At 57.1% G+C, this 20,120-nt stretch overlaps 2 protein-coding genes and 1 long non-coding RNA gene across 4 annotated transcripts in view; 1 reads left to right on the top strand and 2 right to left on the bottom strand.

The window, feature by feature from the left end:
* Window positions 1-166: 166 nt before the first annotated feature.
* LOC123389166 lies at window positions 167-4,482 on the bottom strand. Its single transcript, XR_006603724.1, has 2 exons — window positions 4,189-4,482; window positions 167-3,793 (listed from the first exon to the last, which is right to left on the bottom strand). It is a non-coding gene; the product is annotated as an uncharacterized LOC123389166 (long non-coding RNA).
* Window positions 4,483-4,636: 154 nt separating this feature from the next.
* Window positions 4,637-9,402, top strand: CDK5R1 (cyclin dependent kinase 5 regulatory subunit 1). Its single transcript, XM_045070170.1, has 2 exons — window positions 4,637-5,157; window positions 5,472-9,402. Exon 2 carries the CDS (start codon window positions 5,614-5,616, stop codon window positions 6,535-6,537), a length of 924 nt encoding a protein of 307 aa, XP_044926105.1. The 5' UTR covers window positions 4,637-5,157; window positions 5,472-5,613; the 3' UTR covers window positions 6,538-9,402.
* Window positions 9,403-10,702: 1,300 nt separating this feature from the next.
* Window positions 10,703-20,120, bottom strand: part of MYO1D (myosin ID) — a 340,193-nt gene continuing 330,775 nt past the window's right edge. For both annotated transcript variants that reach the window (XM_004747082.2, XM_004747083.3), the window contains one exon: window positions 10,703-13,093. In XM_004747082.2, coding sequence (XP_004747139.1) covers window positions 12,937-13,093 — 157 coding nt within the window. In that variant the 3' untranslated portion in view covers window positions 10,703-12,936. The remainder of the gene's footprint in view (window positions 13,094-20,120) is intronic.

Genomic DNA, 20,120 nt, shown 5'->3' with positions numbered 1-20,120 from the left:
GCCCTTTCCCCGACAATGGCTCCAGTAGACTGGCCAGAGGGCCCGCCGCTGCCACCACCGCCGCCGCACCTGCACGGCTCCGCGCCGACCTGTGGAGGAATGGGGACGAGGCCAGGAGCTAGTGTCCACCAGGGCCACACGGGAGCAGTGTGGGCCCTCAGGGGGCCTGCTGTGCATGTGGCTCTTTTTAACCCAGTAAACTAGATTAGACGTCAGTGTTTTCATTGCCCTTCTCCTCCGCTCTTCTCTCTGTCCTTTCTCCTTCCCCTCTCGACCAGGAGACCATCCCGTGTCTCTCTTCCTCCCTCCTTCCCCTCCAGGGGAGTCAGGCTGTCTGAAATCCATCAGCTTCTCTCCCTGTCCCACTCCTCCTCCTGCTGTCAGATGGATTTAGTCTTTTTTTAAACAAGTGAACGTTGGAAATGAGACTGTGGGGTGTGGGTTTTTCTTTCTTGCTTTCTTTCTTTTCTTTTTTTTTTTTTAAACCTTTGTTGTTGGGTTTTCAAGCAACCTCATGTCCCCCTCCCAGGGAGCTGCTTTATTTACCTCTTAGAAACTGACCGGCTGGGAGGTAGAGCATTGTATTTCAGCATGCTTTGTTTTATGGTAAGATCGCGTAGTGAGGCTTTCGTGCCATTTGGGCCGGTAAGCTTCTGCACCTCTGTCGTGCCCAGCTATGTTCCTTCCTCCTCTCATCCGTCTTCTCTTCAACTCCTCCCCTCATGCCTCCTCCTGCTGGCCTCCTTTTCTCTTTCTTTCCCTTTCTCAGATTATCCTTCCAGGTTTTCGTAATAAATTTATATTTTGTAAAAGGATTTTGTTGTACCAGGTTTTGCATCCTCACTGAATCTGACTGGGTTTTACTTTCCTCTCCAAAATCAGGTTTTTGTTCTCAGCATCTCTCCCCATCATGTCCAGTCACTGTTTTGGTTTTGGCACCATCAATATCAAATGTACAAACGGTTCTTGCTAACCAACACCAGGTATATCTGATGTTCAGATGAGTTCCAATAAAAACAATTTTTTTTTTTCAAAAAGTGTCCTTTCTTGAGTGCTGGAGGGCTTCTGATCAAGTCTGCACAGCTCTGTAGCCTTCTAGACCCACCAAAGCTCTGGTACCTCATTTGCTTTGTGGGAAACCTTTAGATTTGGGGTAAACTGGAGGGCTTTGGGTAAGAAAGGTGGTCAGTGAGGTCTGAAATGGGAAGCAGTGTGCAGGGATCCTTCTGGTTTTCCAAGGCAACAGAGTCCAGTGAGGACAGGCGGTTTGGGCTGGAAGAGCCTCTGCTGCTTCCTTGGAAGGCAGTGTGCTATGAAGGTTCTGTGAGGTCATACCAGTGCAGGTGCCTGGAGAGTCCTTTTAGTTGTGGTTTTGTTTTTAGTTGAAATCTTCAAAAGCAGTGATTTTCATACTGCCCCTCAGACCCTGGCAGTGGTTTGAGGGGCTCTGAGGCCAAGGGGGCAGAGGGAGCAATCACTGCCAGCTCCACTCCAGTCCCAACCACTTTGTTACTCTGTTTCAGTTCTGTGGAGTCTATAGTTTCACTTGCAGGAAGAATTTTGCTTTTTGCTGACCCTGCAGCAGAAGAGGGGAGGGTTCCCCAAGCATAGGGCAGGCCCGAGGCTCAGTTGGCAGCAGCCCTTCCTCTGCTCCCTTTGTGGGTCTGACGATCTCTAGACCTGCGCTGTCCACTCTGCAGCCACTGGCCACACGTGGCTGTGGAGCCTTCGACATGGGGCTAGTTCCAAGTGTGATGCATTGCAAATGTAAACAAACCAGACTTCGAAGACAGTATGAAAAAAATGTAAAATAGCTCAACTTTTTTATATATATGTTGAAATATTTTGAGCATAATGGGTTAAATAAAATATATTATTAAAATCCACCTGCTTCTTCCTTTTTTTAAAAAAATGTGGTTATTCGAAAATACTCAAAATACCTGTGTGGCTTGCATTTGTGGCTCACGTTATATTTTTCTGGACAGTGCTGCTCTAGACCTCCAGGGCTGCTTTCCCTCCCTGGCCTCAAGTAAGCTGGGGCTGGGCACAGTTGAGTGGGCCTGGTGGCCCATAGGCTGGCCTGGGCCTGGCTTCCCCACCCAGGGACCCTTCCTGGAACCAGCCCTCAGGGTGCCAAGGGTTTCTTGTGTGCTAATGAGACCACGCTGGCGTCAGGCGCTGCCGCTGAGGCACTCAGCGCTGGAGCACAGCTGCATGCTCATTACATAACCTGTGCTGCCCAGAAGGGCCGCTAGATGCTGCTCTGATCCCTGAAGGAACAAGGCATGGCTTCCTCAGAAGCCAGGGCTTAGCCCTGCTTTATTTGGAGCCCTTCTGGAAGGTAAGCGGCTGAGGCCTTGTCTTCTCTTTCTCAGGGTGGCGTGGGGATGAGGCCATGCAGAGGACGGATTCTCTGGTGACACCTTGGAATACCAGCCCAACAATGCGGATGAACAAGCAGGCTGGCCCTTCTGGCAGCTAGAGATAGGCTATAGAATGAATAGGGCTGATTGATGGTGAGGTTTGGAGCTCTTACCTACAGTTCTCTGAAGAGGACTGGGAAGAAAACAGCTCTTCTTCATTCAGCTGGGTCTGCATTCTGGGCCTAGATTCTGCCGTTTCTGGCAGAATCTTCCTTGCCTTGCAATTGGAGCGGAGATGGGAGCTTGGGGGTGGTGGTGATGGTGAGTGCCTTGAAACAGCAGGGGGGTGGACAGGACTTCCAGACAACCCCTTTCCTCAGTCAAAATAGCAAGTGGGCTGGCAGTGCACATTTTGTTCGTGCTGTGCTGCAGACATGGCTTTGCCTTTGACAAGGGTGACGAGGTTGAGGTAGTAATGCAAAGAGCTTTTCTTGAAGGTGCTTGGGAAGGCTGGGTGGACGACAGCGAGAGAGGATACCAGTGTGGCCAGACTGGAAAAGGGCCAGGCGAGGGCCTGCTGCTTTGGTTTGGGAAATGAAGTGGGGTAAAGTGGACCTTGGTACTGCCTGCCATGAATTGGAATAGCTAGAACTGAAATTTGTAGGTACAGGTAACAGGGTGGATCTAAGGCGAGGCTTACAGACTTCGATATCTAGGCGTATTTTGTGAAGTGGAAAGCATTTAACTTCTGCTCAGCACCAGAATTTGAAGGGTACCTGAGAGGCAGTGTGGACAAAGGCCTACTTGGGAGCTGGGCCTCTCCACCAGGGGCTGGAGGGAAAAAAGGCTTTGCCTTGGAGACAGAGTCATTGGGCCAGGGGACCTGGAGTAGATTACTTCTTCAAACTCCTTACTCTCCTTCCTGTAGGGAAGGAGACAAATTGAGGACCCCTGCATCTCAAGAGCAGGAAGAGGCTGCACACGGAGGAACATGGGGGGGGGGGGGGGGGGGAAGAGACCACTGAGCTAAGGGTTAGTTTGCGTCTGAGTTAAGATTCGTGGATGTTTCAGAAGTAGCCCTCTGGGTACACAATAATGTATTTTCCATTATATGGTCACCAAAGTCTTTAAAGCTTTCAATTGCCACTGTTGACAAAGAAATTGCTGGGTAGTACATATATACATTCTAACACTTTCTGACTCGATAGCAGCATTGTTTTGTCTAGGGCCGTACAGAGACAGCACTGGCAGAGCTGGCCCAGGTTGACAGCCTCATGGGCTGGAGTGGCTTGGAGTCCGGGAATTGGTAGTTAATCTGGATTACCACTTACTTATCTTTTGATCTAGAGGCGATAAACTGGATGAAGATAGGTTTGACTCTTCTGGGTCTCCCGTTTGTGCATAACTCTAAATCAGTTTCCAGAATCCAACTAAAAGATAAACAAATGAAGAATGGCTCTTGTGAAGGATCTGAATTCTTGTCTTTGAGAGGAACTGTTCTTACTGGAATAAGAATTTTACAATGACTGGCACCACGTCTACAAATGATAACGTGTTTAGCATGAAAACCATCGAAATCAGAGGATCAAAGGGTTGGAAAAGCAGTGGCTTCAGTTTTACTGTAACTGATAGGAGGGCCACTGGAAATGTCGAGGTCACGTTTGTGAAGGATTGGCCCATCTCTGGGGCAGTGGCCCACCCCGGGGGCCTCAGAGCCCCGTCCCAGGTGGGTGGGGGAAAGCCAGTCGCTGTTACCTGGACCAGCCCAGAACTGCCTACGCCTCTCTGGCCTGGATTTCTATTTACCCGGGCTCCTGCCCTTTACCTGAAGTGCGGAAATACAGGCACCCGGAGGGGGAGACATGAAAGTCGATGGGGCAGTCCATCAGGATGTGAGTGGCTTCCGCAAAGGCTTCACCTCCCCCGGTTCGGGGCCTTCCTCCTGGAGCTTCCAGGCTTCTTTCCCGGGGCACGAGGATGTTAATGGAAAAAGAGATCTCGGGGCCCCAGCCGGCCTCGGTGGATGGCTTCTGCCGCGGCAGCCTCAGCCCGAGCGGGCCGCCCGTCGCCAGGGCGGGGACGCGGCGGAGAGCGCCCCCGCGGTCGGCTGCTGCGGGCGCCGCGGCGGGAACAAAGGCAGCACGTGTCTGGGCGGGGCGGCGGGCGGGATCAGCCCTCGGCCCCGCCCCCGGCGCACCCCCTCCCGTCCCCCGCCCGTCCAGAGCTCGGCTGCGCTGGGCGCCGGGGACTCTCACGCGGCCCGGCGGCTGCTGGCGCGGCGGCGCAGAGCGGGCGGCGAGCGGTGCGGGAGGGGCGGCCCCGAGAGGCGGGGCGGGGCCGGTGCCGCGAGTACCCGCCGCCACCGCCGGAGTCCGGGTCCCAGATGGGGTGCGGCGAGTAGAGGCGCTCGGGCTCGCGGCCGCATCCCTGCCCGCACCGTGCGCGGGGGCTGGAGCTGAGGACCGCGGCGGCCCGGTTCCCAGGCCGGAGCAGGCCAGCCCGGGCCTGCGCGTGGGCCGCGTGCGCGCGCGCGCGTCCCCGAGAGGGAGGCCTCTGAGGTGCGCGCCGGGGCGGGAGCGGGAACGGGAGCGCGGCGGCGGCGAAGGCGGCCGGCGGGGGGCGGGGCCGCGGCGCCTGCAGAACCTTGGACAGAAGCTCCGGAGCCGCCGCCGCCGCCGCCGCCGCCGAGCGCGAGCCCCGCCGAGCCCTGCCGAGCGCCGGGACCGCGGGCCCGAGCCGCGGCGCGCATTGCGGAGGGAGGGCGCGGAGCGCAGGAGTCGCCGCCGCCTGCCGGGTAAGCCTGCGCCTCGGAGCCGCCAGCTGTCCCCGAGGAGTCGCGGCCGGGGTCGGGGCCGCGCGCGGTGTCGAGGCGGGGGTCTCCCCCACCCCTCCCCCCGGCCACCTCCGGCGGCGCCCGGGCCCCTCCCGCGGCTGTTCGGACCGCAGCGGCCGCGGCAGGCGGGCGGGGGGTGCCGCAGTGGAGGCGGCCGGGCTGCGGCGCGGGGGCGCGGGGCCGGGGCCAAGTCCGCGGGGGCCGCGTTGGCCCGGGTGGGGGAGCGCGGCGCCGAGCCCCGCCTGGTGCTGAGAACCATCTTGTTTTCCACGCAGATCCGAAGGGGCAGCACGCGCCCCCGGGAGCGCCCCCGACTCCTGCCCGAGGCCGCCGCGGGCTCGCTGAGCTGTTCTCTCCCTCCGTCCGGCAGGCTGGGCGCGCAGGGGCGCGGGCCCCCGCCGGGCGCTCAGCGGCACCATGGGCACGGTGCTGTCCCTGTCCCCCAGCTACCGGAAGGCCACGTTGTTTGAGGATGGCGCGGCCACGGTGGGCCACTACACGGCCGTGCAGAACAGCAAGAACGCCAAGGACAAGAACCTGAAGCGGCACTCCATCATCTCCGTGCTGCCGTGGAAGAGGATCGTGGCCGTGTCGGCCAAGAAGAAGAACTCCAAGAAGGTGCAGCCGAACAGCAGCTACCAGAACAACATCACGCACCTCAACAATGAGAATCTGAAGAAGTCGCTGTCGTGCGCCAACCTGTCCACGTTCGCCCAGCCCCCACCGGCCCAGCCGCCCGCACCCGCTGCCGGCCAGCTCTCGGGCTCCCAGAGCGGGGTCTCCTCCTCCGTCAAGAAGGCCCCGCACCCTGCCCTCACCTCCACAGGGACGCCCAAACGTGTCATCGTCCAGGCGTCCACGAGCGAGCTGCTGCGCTGCCTGGGCGAGTTTCTGTGCCGCCGGTGCTACCGCCTAAAGCACCTGTCCCCCACGGACCCTGTGCTCTGGCTGCGCAGCGTGGACCGCTCGCTGCTCCTGCAGGGCTGGCAGGACCAGGGCTTCATCACGCCCGCCAACGTGGTCTTCCTCTACATGCTGTGCAGGGATGTCATCTCCTCCGAGGTGGGCTCGGACCACGAGCTCCAGGCCATCCTGCTGACCTGCCTGTACCTCTCCTACTCCTACATGGGCAACGAGATCTCCTACCCGCTCAAGCCCTTCCTGGTGGAGAGCTGCAAGGAGGCCTTTTGGGACCGCTGCCTCTCCGTCATCACCCTCATGAGCTCCAAGATGCTGCAGATCAACGCTGACCCGCACTACTTCACGCAGGTGTTCTCCGACCTGAAGAACGAGAGTGGTCAGGAGGACAAGAAACGGCTCCTCCTTGGGCTTGATCGGTGAGCCCCGTGGCCCGCATCATGGCTCAAGGATTCCATTCATTTTTTAAAAATTTATTATTAAGCAAATCAGATTTTGTGTACAGTATGTGTCTAGCAAAGCCACCGAGGGCCTCTCCCTTCCCATCGTCTCTCCTTGGGGTTTTCTTCAGCCCTGCCTAGAACTCTGGGCTCTTTTGAACTCCCAAACCTTGTGCAAAACCCAGAAGATGTATTCAGAGCCACCCGGGCTGCTGACCTCTCAGCTCTGGGGAATTCAAAGGACTGAGCTGCCTCTGCGGCCTGTGCTCTTGCCGGACTGGGGCAGGTGAGGCTGCCCGCTGCTGCTCCTGGCACGGGAGCCGGAGAGGGGCCTCTGGCCAGTTGGCCCAGGGAGCAGTTGGCGTACCCGGTTGGAGGTCCTTTCCTTGCTCTTGCTTTGGGTCATCCATTCTCCCAGAGGCCTGTGGAGCTGGCCATCCCGACCGAGCCCCGAGTTGGGTTGGGAGGCAAGGAGCGCACCCCCCGGGGACAACTCTTCAGTCGAGGAGAAGCTTGGCCTGGTACAAAGATTGGGGCCTGTCGTTTGACCATGCACCACCCTGGTTTGCTCTTTTTTCTTTTTTAGGGAGGAGGGTTTTCCTTTAGTGAAGACATGGACCTTACCCCATAGTCCCTTTAGCCCCTGCTCCCAGCCGTGTTGACAGTGTTGGGTTAATGAGCTGGTTTGATTCATTAAGGTCTTCGATTTTGGGTCCCAGCTACAGGGGTGCGGTGTAGCTAGGGACAACTCCTTTCCTGGGTGAGTCTTTTCATTTGACTAATGCAGCTTACTCACCCTGTGGTGATGGCCAGGGCAACTGCAGGTGCCCATTACCAACAGCCTGCCTTCTGGGCGGGTGGGGTTGTCATGCCTGAGACCAGCCAGCGCCCACCGAAGGGCTAAGGCTTCTTGCTGGTGCATGACATTCATTCCGCAGAGTTGGGGTTGGGGGGGGTGATGTCAGGGATCAGGGCGATGTGGTCATGACGTGTTCCCTGTCCCTACCCTTGTTCATTTCAAGCTGTTTCCAAACAGTTCAGTTTCTTCTGAAGAGGAACCCTTGCTCTGCAAGGCCCCATGAGACCACTGGATCTTGGGAGACAATTCCAAGACGGGCGTAGCGCTCCTGATTGCTTTGGAAGCCTGCTCAACCTGTACCTGATCATTTGCAGCTGCTCGTTTGGGTTTCCACCTTACCCTAGTGGCTGTGAAAACACACCAGGTGTACTTAATCAATTTCCTTTCTAACTCTCCCAGATTGATGGCTTGGGACTTGGGAGAGGATTGGGAGAAGGAAGCGAACCTTCCTCGGTGGCCCATCACTCCAGCTTTGGGGAACAAAGACGAATGTGAAGGCGCTCTGGGGAGTCCTTGCTTCCAGTCCCCATGCACCCCCACCCCCTCCCGGGGAGTGTTGGGATAGGGGGCTGGGGGCAGGCAGAGGGGCCTTTGCCCTAGGATTAGGTTCCAGGTGGATGGATGCTGACTTTAGCTGGAGCACTACTGAAATTCACCCGAACAAGAGAAAGCTGTGAAACCCGGAGGTCCCAGTTTAAAAGAGGCCTGGAGGCTAGCTGCCGGCCCTGGGTGTTCCCGGATAAGAGGGGGAGGGCCCATCGGGGCTGGGATTGAGTTTGCCCCAGCTAGCCTCAGGCCCACGCTGAGCCTGAGCCTTTCCCGGGACTGCCAGATAATCCCTTGTGGAGCTGGAAGGAACCTGCTGGAAGGATCCTGCGGCTGCTGGCACGGACTTCTCAACGCCACCGCTTATTCTCCTCTCGGTCGGAGTTGTCACACAGCCTGTCTGTGCAGATCCCGCCGCCACGTGTGACCCGAGGTAGGAGGCCCCGTGGGGGCAGCAGGCCCTGGCGGCCTGGAAGAGGGAGGTTCGGGAGCCCAGTCTCCAGAGGAGGGGCGCGCGTCTGTAGTCACTCTTTTCTCGGCGGCGGCCGAACTTGGCCTGAGACTGTGCATCGGTTGCGTCCCCAGGATTCCGGTTTTGTGTGTTTCCTTCTCTTTCTCCGTATTTATTTTTTTATTTCTCGGAGGAGGTGCAAATTTCAGGAGTGGCTGGGGGACCAAAGCGGCCAGTCTCTGGCTACTCCCCCCACCCCATCCGGTGTGAAGCCTGCGCCGTCCTCCTCCGCGCCCTCGTGCTGGGCAGTCCTGGGGTGCAGGGGCCGCTGGACTCTGTGCAGGCAGTGAACCCATTTGACATGCTGCTATGAAGACTACTTTTAGAACAACAATTAAAAAAAAAAAAAACTAACCTACGGAAAAGAAACAAACCCTTTATTCTTTCATTGTTGCTTTGACAGTGATCTCGTGCATGCGAACCAGGAGCATTTTGTGTCTTAAGAAAAATAATCTTAGAACAGATGGCCGTGAACGTTACACCCGTGCGCAGTCACAGGAATAATAGTTCAGGATTTGGTTTTTCTCTTTTTCTTGTAAACCTGAAGGGTTGCTATCTTCTTTCCATGCAGTTCTTAGAATTTAGTTTTGTTCCAGCAGTTGTTAAACTTGCAATGAGAAGAAAATGTGCCATTTTTTCCCCCACTCAGAATTATTCATCGCTGTATATTTGAAACTGCTAATTACACGTGCGGTGTATGTTGGTTCTTAGTGCAATTTGTTCTGTAGTTATTCTTTGACCAAACCGTGGGTATTGTTAATATTAATTTATATTTGTCTCATTTTGTATGTATGTGTAGTGTGTTTGTAAGTATGTGTGGTTTATAATCTGACAAGGTCATGAAGCTCAGTTTGGCTGTAATTTAATTCCCTCTCCCTTATTTTTATTTATTTTTGTACTGTGCTGATTAAATAAAATGCACTGACCATCCATTCCGTAGGCCTCTTGTCATTCACGAGCAGGCTGAGGGCCCCTTTTATAAATGATTCCTGCGCACTCGGAACATAATTGGATTTGTATTGTGGGGAGGGGCTGGGTGATGGGGGGAGGGCAGGGCTCAGGGAGAGGGCTTAACTGGTGCATTCAAGTTAAGGTGATTAAGAGAGAAGTGCAGGTTAAGTCAACTAGGGCTTAGCTGGGCCAAGGGCGGGTGGCAGGTGTTGCTCCCCCGAGGTACCCTGGGCTTGGCTTGGCAGAGCTGGGTGACTGGGACCTGTGGTCCGGGGGCGAGGATTAGGCCCAGGCTTGGCCCCGTGAGGGCTGGTGTCAGAACTCCTGCAGGGGCACCAGGTCTCCGCTCCCTTCGGGGAGCTTGGCCCTGAGGCTGTTGCCCACGTATCCCTGGCCTGGCTCTCTGCTCAGCACCCACCGCCCAAAGGCTTCCTCTCTGGCCGGTGGCTGCCGAGTTGTGTCCACGTGGCTCAGACCTGCCACTTTAGCTGGGTGCAGGTTTCCAAGAGTGAGGAATCCAGCCCTGCGACTCCCAGCCCACGACTGTGGCAAGAGTGAGGCCCTCTACTGCCAGCGGTCCTGGCCCCCTGCTGCCCCCAAGCCCAAGCTTCAGGGTTTTGGCCAGCGTGAACTTGAGCCTACCCAGGGCCTGCACCCTGTGGTCCCGCAGTGCCCTTGGACGCCAGGAAGGCATTTCCACCCAGCTTGCCCTGCGGGAGCCGTCTACTTTGTGACAGGGGCCACTGGTTCTTCTCCGGGCCTTTCCCTCAGTCTGAGTCACAGAAGCACGTTCTTTGCCACCAAGGACAGTGAGCGAGCGGGGAGCTGGGGGCTGGGGAGGCTCTGCCCTCTCCGCGGGGCCTTGCTGACCTGCCCCCACCCAGAGCTCTAGGTTTGGATTCCTCCCGCTCCTTCGCCTGCCACCCCCCTTGTCCCCAGCAAGCCCTCCCAGGGAGAGGCCTGCAGCCACTGTAGGCTTCTGAGCTCTTCCTTCGCTGACTTCAGTCAACACCACGCCGTGAACTTTGAGTCTGAAGTCTGACGTGCAGGCCTCAAAATGGTGGAAAGACGTGCTTTGATTGAACTCTGTTGCCTCCCAGCCTTCCTGCTGGGTGTTCAATATTTTCGTTGAAAAGCCTCGGAAAATTAGCCTCCATTTTACCTTATTTGTGGTTAATGCTCCCTCCCATCCTCTGGGGCAACAGCTGACGTTTTACCAGCTGGAATGTCACAATGGTAGGTCTAGTTTTCAATAACAGATAAGCAGGACACTTTTAAAAATAAGATTTAATGCTTTATTGCTCTTGATGGTAAATCAAAATATGCTCTAGAAATAAAGTTAATTTAATGGAAAATAGGAATAAACGCAGCAAACCATAAAACTGCATTTAATTAGATCAAGAGAAACACTTCATTGCTTACAATCACTGTGTCCTCCTGCTCGCCCCCTCCCCCAGCACCTGGAGGCACTGCCGAGCTCTCCTCCTGGAGGCCGGAGCCTTCCCCAGCTGCCACATACTGGGACTTCTGCTAGGACATCAGGAAAAACTGCTTGTCGACTGGCCCTCGGCTGCAAGGGGCCGAGGAGCCCCAGGCAACCCCAAGAGGCAGCACGAAGGACCCCACCGCCCACCCTCCTCCCCAGCCCCGGAAAGGCACTCCTTTTGGCATGTTTCATTTTGGTGCGTCTAAAACATACATGTGCACATCTCTAGCATAAAGCAACAAGTTTGGGAAATGAGTGGAAAGGGAGCAGGCGCCGGCCCAGGGAGGATGGTTCTGCTAGTGTCAAGGTGATTGGCAAAACCCCGCGGCTAAACAGGCTGGTGGCGCCTCTGTCCGAGTGGGCAGCTGACCCGGCTTCCAGAATGAGAAAGGCTTTCTAAGGACCGGATGCCAAGAGGATTCTTTGTCGCAAATTGCACATGGTGCAAAGGTTTTGCGGTTCTGGGGGCCATGGGGAGTCAGGCAGGGGGGTGTGGGGGAAAACCGGGCTGCTTGTTGGGACCACCCGGCGGGTCGGCCAGGTCCTGGTGGCAGGCGCTGGGCCAGGCACGGCGGGGGGGGGGCAGGGTGCTGCGCGCAGGCACTAGTGTGTGTTGCCGAGTCAGGGAGGCGGCTTGGCAGCGGGGGAGGTGGTGGGAGGAGGGAGTGGGCAGATCTGTGGCATAAAAAGTGAGGAGAATGTCAGCGCATCCCTCTTTTATCTCCCAGTGGTCTCCTCCCAAGCTGTGGGCTCCCCCTCAGCCTCCTCCCCACATTGGGGTGTCCCAGGTCTCTCCTTTTAAGTCTCCTGGCCTGGGCAGCCCGCGCTGCTCAGGGGCTTGGGGCAGCGTCCTCAGCCGAGGCTCAGGAGCAGATGGGTCTCAGGAAGCCTCCTGCTGGGCCCAGCCTGGCAAGACGGTGGCACTCTCCTGGCATGAGGTCTGCAGGCCCAACCTGGGCCCCAGCTGTGGGGGTGGGGTGGGGAGGTGTATGTGGGGCTGTGGGCGGCATCCTGGCCTGGCCTGCAGTGCCAGGACCCCCCCCCCCCCACTCTGTTTCTGTCACTCTGCCCCTCTGGCCCTGGTCCTTGTTCTCCAAATGTGTCTGAAACAGAGGTGTCAGAAGGAGAAAACTTCAGACACCCCCCCCCCCGCTGCCACCTGGAGTGCTCCCTGCACCCTAGAACTCCGTTTTCTAATTGGTGCTCCCGCCAGGAGTGTGGGCACAGCAGACACCATATCCGATGTGCAGCCCTGAGTGTTGCACACGTCACTGTGGGACTGCCATGGGCACAGGCCATGCAGTTAAGATGGGCGTTGGAGCACCTGCTCTGCTCTCCCCCGGAGAGGTGGCCTGTGGCCCGGGGCCAGGGGACAGGGGGGCGTGCAGGCTGGCCCGCCAGCTGGGCACGGCTGTTCTGGCCAGGGGCTGAGGGGCCGGCCTGACAGGTGAACCTGCCTCCCTGATGGCTCTGGCTGACTGCTGGGGAGAGGGGCCACTGAGGAGCTCTGAGTCAGGGACACTTAGGGGAAAGGGGTGGCGGGCTGTGCTTATGGAGAGAATAGGGCTATATCCCCAGCTCATCTGCCGACGATTTCCCCCCAAGCCCCCCAGGGGAGCACGTTTTGGGTTGGGAAAACTGCATCCACCCCTTGTGGGGTCAGGTGCAGGTCACTGGGTTAGGGCATGCAGACGTGAACAGGCCAGTGGGGGTGGGGGGTGTGGTGGCGGGGGCCTCTGCCGACATTGAGTGGCCTCTGCAGGGAGCTGTGGTCCGGGTGAGCCCAGGGGTCTGTGGCAGGGCACCGGGGTCTTTGGTGTGTTGAGTGAGGGCTGTGGAAAGTGGGGGGAGAGGAGGATCGAGGCCAAAGGCAGAAAACCAGCAAGAAAACCTCAGGGGAGGAGCCCTGGAGGAGGCAGAAGAGGGGCTCGGCCCCAAGCATGGAGGACCCTTGTGAGCTGATTTCTAGCGGGCGGTAGCAGGGAGTCAGCAAGTCAGACGGGGGCCGCAAGGCCTCCCCGGTGAGCAGTCAGTTCCCCGGCACGCTGAGGATGAAGCCGGAGCCGTTCTTGGTGAAGTCGGGCTCTGGCTGGTTGATCCGCGTCTCCACGGAGACCGTGCACTTCTTGCCATGCAGGCTGCACTGCACGGGGTTAGTGACGTTGACTTGAAGGTGGCGCTTCTCACTGGAAGAACCAGAAAGAGAAAGACCAGACAGGCAGTTAGCAGGCGGCTAGAGTGGGGTGAATGGCCCTGGCAACCCCTGGGGCCCAGGTTGTGCCCAGCTCCTTAGGGTCAGGGGCATAGGCATCGCCCTCGGACAGGGTGAGGGCAGTAAAAGTCGGCGCTGGGCAGCAGCCTCAAGCCGGCAGAGAGTGGGGCTGCCACGGGAGTACCCAGCCTGCTGCGGGGGGACCAGAGCTGTGCAATGCGGCACCCTGGCCTGAGACTGGGGACCTGGTCACTTGGGCGGGAAAGGTCAGCAGGGGGCTCGTCAGAAGGGGCACGAGTTTCTGATTCGGGGCTACTGATTGGTCAGCAGTCTGTGGCTGCAAGAGGGAGCCCTGGGAGGCACGTGGGGGTAGTGGGGGGACTGGAGATTCTTGCCTGTGGGTTCCGCCTGGCGAGAGAAAGGTCTCCCGGGAGTTCGGCCCAGTACGGGGCCCAGCGGGGAGAACTGGGGCTGACTCCCGCTTTCCCAGTGCCCTGAGCGGGCCCTTGCACATTCGGGGTCACCGAAGGCCTGCCTGGTAGCTGCCCCCCAACCCCGAGTGCCAGTGCACCTGCTGTGGGCTGCCACGCCGCAGGCACTTCAGACGTCACCTCTTTGCCAAGCAGAGAAACATGTACAAAGTGGTGGGCACCTCCCGCGTGCTCATGCACAATGGCGTGCCCCCACAGTGACTCTCACACAGTGGCTCCCCCCACACCGTGGCTCCCCCCACACCGTGGCTCCCCCCACACCGTGGCTCCCCCCACACCGTGGCTCCCCCCACACCGTGGCTCCCCCCACACCGTGGCTCCCCCCACACCGTGGCTCCCCCCACACCGTGGCTCCCCCCACACCGTGGCTCCCCCCACACCGTGGCTCCCCCCACACCGTGGCTCGTGCCCCTCGGCTTTCTCGGAGCCAGAGGTGCAAGGAGACGGCCCGTGTCGGCCGCGGGATCCCAGGCGCTGGGTGGGCCCGGCTGTGTGCCAGGTGCTTTCCGGGCACGTGCTTGGCCTGATGGGAGGTGGGGCTCCTCGGACTTGGGACCTCCGCGCCGCAGCGGGGGCTTCCCGGCACCTGTCTGCACGTGGCCAAGGGTGCCTGGCTTGGGCTTCCTCCTGCCTCCTTCCCGCCTGCCTTCTTCCTGGTCTGTCCCGAAGGCAGACGGTGGAGCAGGAGGAGGCTCGTGGTTATCACTTGTGGGCATTAAGTATCTAATACTTAATGTCTTGTCAGCTGCAGCTAAAACCTTGGCTTAGACAGATATTTTTAACTAGACTTGGACATAAATAGAGTCTGGCGGAGGTAGTGACTCAGGCACTGCTCTGATCCTGGGGGAGCCAGGGCTGTTGTGTGGGGTCTCGGTGTGGGCCCTGCGCTCCTGGTCCCCACTGTCATGCTGTCCCAGGGTAGGGAACCGCCCCCCCCGCGCCCGTTACAGCCCTGCCTGTGGCTACAGATGCTTCCAGGACCTGGATCCTGCACCTTCCCTGGCTTAGTCAGCTTCCTGGTCCCTCTTGTCAACCTGGCACCGCCTCTGGGTCCCTCTGAGCTGGAATCCCAAGCCCTGGGGATGTCCCTCTTCTGGCTCTGGTAGAGGCATCACCTTTGCCCTTGCCCCTTATTGCACTGCTGGGGACAGGCTCTGTCTCCCGCTTTCTGCATCTGCGTCCCCCACCTACTCCATGGTACAGTAGTGTGCACGCAGTGGGTTTCTAGAGAAAGTCCTCAGGAAATGGCTCTAAAAGGGCCACATTCCAAACGGGGGGGTGGTGATGGTACTCACCAGTGACCCCCATGTTCTCAGGTTTGTACCACCGGGACATGCTACTTTCAGTAGGGTCCTTCTGACTCCAGCCCTCCCCAGCCCTGAATTCAGTGTCCACACAGTGTGGCCCCTGACTTCACTCTTCCTCCCTCTTTTGGGCTCTGGGCATCTCTAGCATCTTCTCTAAACTCTCAGTGCAGGGGTGAGGCTGGTGGGAGATGGAAGAGCAACCAGTTATGTAGATTGCAGAAGGAAGTCACAACAGCCTAACTCCACCTTGTAAATGAGCCCCCTGGGTGGGGGTTGCAGGAGAGAAAAAGCTCCAGGAAGAGAACGGGAGCTCCAGGCTGCTGCTTCCTACGCCGGGCAGGGCTGGAAGCATCTCCGCTAGCCTTTCTAGCCGCCTCAGCCCACGGTCTGGGCTCCACTTCCAGAATGCGAGTCCCGGAGGGCAGCGAGGGCCCTTACAGGGCTCACGCAGCGCTGGTGTGGCGCGCAGGCCTCGTGTCCCCTGCTCTGCACACCGCTCCCTGCCCCCAGCAACACAACTCCGCCAACTCCAAATACTCATAACAGGCCAGGCTCTGTGAGGGCCGAAGCAAGCCCAGCCCGTGAAGTTCATCCCAAAGGGAAAGTGGCCAGACAGCCTGTAAAATGGGAGGGTTCTGCAAAGGAGGCCTGCCCCTGAGCAAAGGACTCGTCTCTATTCCCAAATTAAGTGACAGTCCGTGCCGGCGCTCCTGCTCCTTCCCTCAGCATAGCCCTGAGCGGCCCTGTCCGGATTCCCAGCCTGTCTTCATGGGGTGCTGTGGGGTGTGGGCAGAAGTGGGGGGCGAGGGGCTACATGTGATGGCTTTAGGACAGAACAATGTGGGCTGCAAGGAAAAGAGCCTTCTGGTCTTCAGGGCTGGGCTGAGCAACACCTGCCGGCGCTGTCCGCACGCGGCGACCGATGGGTGGCAAAGTGGGAGGAGGCGGATGGAGTCTGGCGGCTCCTCAGTAAGTCACACAGAATTACTACCCCACAACCCAGCAAGTCCTCCTACTCCTGGAGACACATCCAAGAGACCTGGAAGCAGAAGTTCACACAACACAACATTTACCAGAATGATTACGGCAGCTTCACTGACGATGAAAAGGTAGAAATAACCCAAATATCTGTCAGCCAGTGAAGGGACGGAGTGGCATATCCGCGCAGTGAAATATCGCTGAGCCGTAAAAAGGAAGCACTGACCCAGGCCCCAACACAGAGGACCCTGGAAAACAAGCTGAGAGAAGCCAGACACAAAAGCCAAGTGCTGGGTAATTCCACTTGCAGGAAATGTGCAGAACACCTGAATCCACAGGGACAGAAACAGAGGGGTGGGGTATGGAGGGGCTGCTTGAAGGGTATGGGGTTTCCTTCTGGGGTGACGAGAATATTCTGGAACTAGACAGCAGTGATGGCTGCACAGCACTGCGACTGTACTAAACGTGACTAATGGTAAATTTACGTTCTGTGTATTTTAAACCACGATAACGAGAAAAAAAAAAAAAGATTCCTCTCAAAGACTAATCGGGACCCCTGGGAGGTACAGCTGAGCATCCTATACTTGGTCTCGGCTCAGGTCAGGATCTCAGGGTGGTGGGATGGAGCCCCGGCGTGAGCTCCGTGCTCCACGCAGGGTCTGCAGGCAATCCTCTGCCCCTCCCCCTGCTCATGCGTGTGCACATTACAATAAAATATTTAAAGAAAAAAAATTTTAAACGATTTTTTATTTGACAGAGAGAGTAGGAATATGAGCAGGGGGAGTGAGAGAGGGAGAAGCAGGCTTCCCGCTGAGCAGGGAGCCCGATGCAGAGCTGGATCCCAAGACCCCGGGATTATGACCCGAGCCGAAGGCAGATGCGTAACTGACTGAGCCACCCAGGCGCCCCTGTACAATCTTGAAGAAAGGACAAATAAGAACTTGCCCTCAAACTGTGTTTTCTTTCTCATATCAAGCGCAACCAAAAATGGCTCTAAGACCAGCTAGGGGTTTCTTGTGCCTGTTTTGGGGACAGAGCAGTAGCTGGGTTCCAGGGGTGGTCAGGAAGTAGACCTTCTGGGAGCATCAGCTGACCTCTCTGGCTGGAGCTTGACCACACTAGAAATCTTTAGTGCGCTAGAGTGACTTCCTCATCTTTTTAAGAAAAGGCAGATTTTATAGATGGAGGCGGGGTGTCTCCCTCCAACGGCATGCCAAGCCCAGTGACAGCTGCCGCTGGAGGCTGGCGGCAAGGGGAGGGCTGCTTTCTTCCCCGTCTTCTGTTACAGGATTTAATGGCTCAGCAAACTCTGGAATTCGGGGACTTTCATCTTGTTTCATCTGTTCCAAGCCATCACTGCAGGCAAATGGCCTTTATCAAATTACGTTCCTTCATTTTGCATTTAAACGCTGGTCCTCATCAGGGAAATCCGTGGGTGAATGCAAGACCCCAGCAACAGGCGTCCCCGCGTGAGCTGTGGGGTTTCTTTGTAGGTCCTGCACAGAAAGGGGCAACCAAAATCTCCCTGGGAGCTGAATCGGCCTAGAAGGTGTCCACTCCTGTCCAGCCCCCGGCAGCTGGGATGGGGAGACTCCCACCGAACCCAGAAACGAGTGGGCCACTTTCTCAAGGGCGTCGCGGCGTTCCCCTCCAGAAGGGTGGTGGCCCCATTTGGATAAATGCACCCTAAGGGGGAGCATCGGGGGTGCGGGGTATAGTGCTGTGCCCTGGAAAGCACGTTCTCTGGGGGCCAGTGAGGTGTTCCCAAGTGTGAGGCTAATTCGACCTGCGCCCTCGGGTTTGCACACAGGATGTGGTGGGAGGAAGCTCGTCTTGCACCAGACGCAGGCAGGTCGTAAATAGATGCCCCTCCAAGAGGTGAAAGGTGTGGTCAGCATTTCATGCCGGACCCCCGGGGCCCAGAGTCAGGCCCTTCTCCATCTGGGCACCCCTAGGATACAACGTGTTAGCTTGGGTGGTGGCTGGGGACGCGCTATGGACGGGACAGCCAGAGCTTGTGTGTGCAGCTGTCCCTGTGCGTTTCGCGTCAGGAAGCAAGCCCCACTCTGTTGTGTCAAACCACACAAGGCTAGTCTTTCAAAACCCGGCTTTAGGAAATGCTACTTCTGTTTTTCTGAAGGGGCTGAAGGGCTACTTGGGTCGGGGTCACTTGTAAAGTGAGACTGAGGCCAGTGTCACTGGTCCTGAGAGTGGGGTATCCCAACTCCTGGTCTCCCAAGTCCTGTCTGGGTTGCTGCTGGTGAGGCATGGGGTCACCATTTTTAGTTAGAAGAGAAAACTTCCCTCATCACGACACCGCTCTCGGCAGGCAGCTTGTTCTGAGGCCCCACGTCTGCCTCCACATCACTGAACAGAGTCTGCTCCCAGGTCTGGTGGGCAGAAACCCATGTCCCCGATTTGTGGCCCTGCCTCTGCTTTCTCCTCGCCGACCACCATCAACCATTTCTCCCTGGCCTGCTGTCTGCCTGGCAGCTCTTCCCTGAGCAGCTACTCTGGCTGGATCCTGGGCCCCGAGCTCAAGGTGCTCCCGTTCTTGACGGGGTAACGCGCACGGGACCCACAGAGGAGGGTCCCCTCAGCTGCCCTGGGCTTCCAGAGGTGGGGATGTCCAGACTGGCACCTAAGGAAGGACAAGGACTCCCACAGAAGTATCTTCTTACTCCTTAAGTTTTATCTTTAGTCCTTCTCCTCTCAGACATCCCACAGTGGTGTCACCCATGCCTGTGGTTTCAGTGACAGTTACCCAGTCACTGTCTCCATTTTGGCATGGGGTCCAAGCACAGATCTGCTACCACCTACCAGAGAACCCCCCTGAGCTGAGTCTTCATGTGTCCAATGCTGAGCTCATCCTCTTGGCCCCTTCCCCAAAACTGGCTCCCTCCTCTCATCACGCCTAGGACGGGGAGTGTGGTCATCATCTACCCGGTCACAGAGGCCTAGCTAGAAGTCACAAGTCAGCCTGGGTCCCTCCTCTTCCTCCACTGCCCACAGCGAGTCACCAACCTCTTGGTTCACTGCGTTTTCTCGGTCTCACTCCCTTGCTGTCACTAGTCCAGAACTTAGCCCCGATGCAGCCTCCCAACAGACTCCTCTGCCTTCAGTTTGCCCCCTTCCCCCCCCTTCACACACATCCTCCACATTGTCATCAGAGAGATCTTCTCAAGGCACAAAAGGATCCTGTCCCTCTCCTGCTAAAATCCCTTCAGTCATTCCCCAGAGCTCTTGAGAACCGCCTGCCCCAATCCTGGGCTGAGCTGGGTGTTTCTCTGTGTCCACTGTTCTCTCACAGCTCAGAGTGAGCAATGGTGCCCTGCTCGTTCCATCGGCATGATGGAAGCTGACAAGCTTCCCTGATGGCTTGCTGGTAGTCTAGGGATATGAACAGAATTCCACATAAAATCGGAAGTGGAGACTGAAGGAAAACAAGGATAATCTCCTGGAGTTAGAAGAAAGGAGGGAGTACGAGGCTGGGGTCCAGCAAAGGCCACGCCTGGGGACATACTGGCTTGAGCAGGGGTCATGCCCAGGTCTGAGGTCTGGGAGGAGGCTGAGCCCCGGCAGGCTGCAGGATCTAAAAAGGGTCACAGGAGTCTACCTTCAGGCCTGGCAAAGTGGCAAAGGAATCACTGTGTGGGAAAACACACAGTTTTCCAGAAAAGACCTGAAACCTCAAGCTTTCTTCTTTTAACCTCTTGAAGAGCAAACCCCCTGCAGATCACCAAATGGCAAACCACAAGAACACCCAGAGGAAAATGATGCATTACTTGCAAAGGAAGAGTAGGCCTTCTCATCAAATGTGAAGAAATAATGAAAACAGACTCTTCCAAGTGTTGAAGGAAAATAACCGTCAACCTAGAATTCTATACCCAGCCAATCACCTGGGTGTGAGGGCAAAACAATGACTGACTCAGACACCAAGGTAAATCTAAATAAGGATTCACTGTAAATAATAATAATAATAATGAAAATGACTAACTTTGGGGGTTCAGTTGAGGATGGTTCTAAATAAAGTCCTGGAAAACAACAACATGACAGACGGGTTGGTGGTTCTCAGGGAGGGACTTGGGTCCTTGCATCTGGAAGGAGGGTGGGGACGACACTGATGAACTCTGGATTTCCTAAGACCTACACGGGCGTGAAGAAAATGAATGGGAAACGAGAATGCTCAGCTGAAACGTACAAGATGGGAAGAAGCAGAAGGAAG

The sequence above is a fragment of the Mustela putorius genome, unplaced genomic scaffold, assembly GCF_011764305.1.
Source record: "Mustela putorius furo isolate JIRA1106 unplaced genomic scaffold, ASM1176430v1.1 tig00003962_pilon_pilon_pilon, whole genome shotgun sequence".
Classification (NCBI taxonomy): domain Eukaryota; kingdom Metazoa; phylum Chordata; class Mammalia; order Carnivora; family Mustelidae; genus Mustela; species Mustela putorius.
This window is presented reverse-complemented; position numbering and strand designations above follow the sequence as displayed.

What these genes read in the sequence shown, in the direction of transcription:
- CDK5R1 (XM_045070170.1), top strand. Translation starts at nt 5,614, where the DNA reads ATGGGCACGGTGCTGTCCCTGTCCCCCAGCTACCGGAAGGCCACGTTG.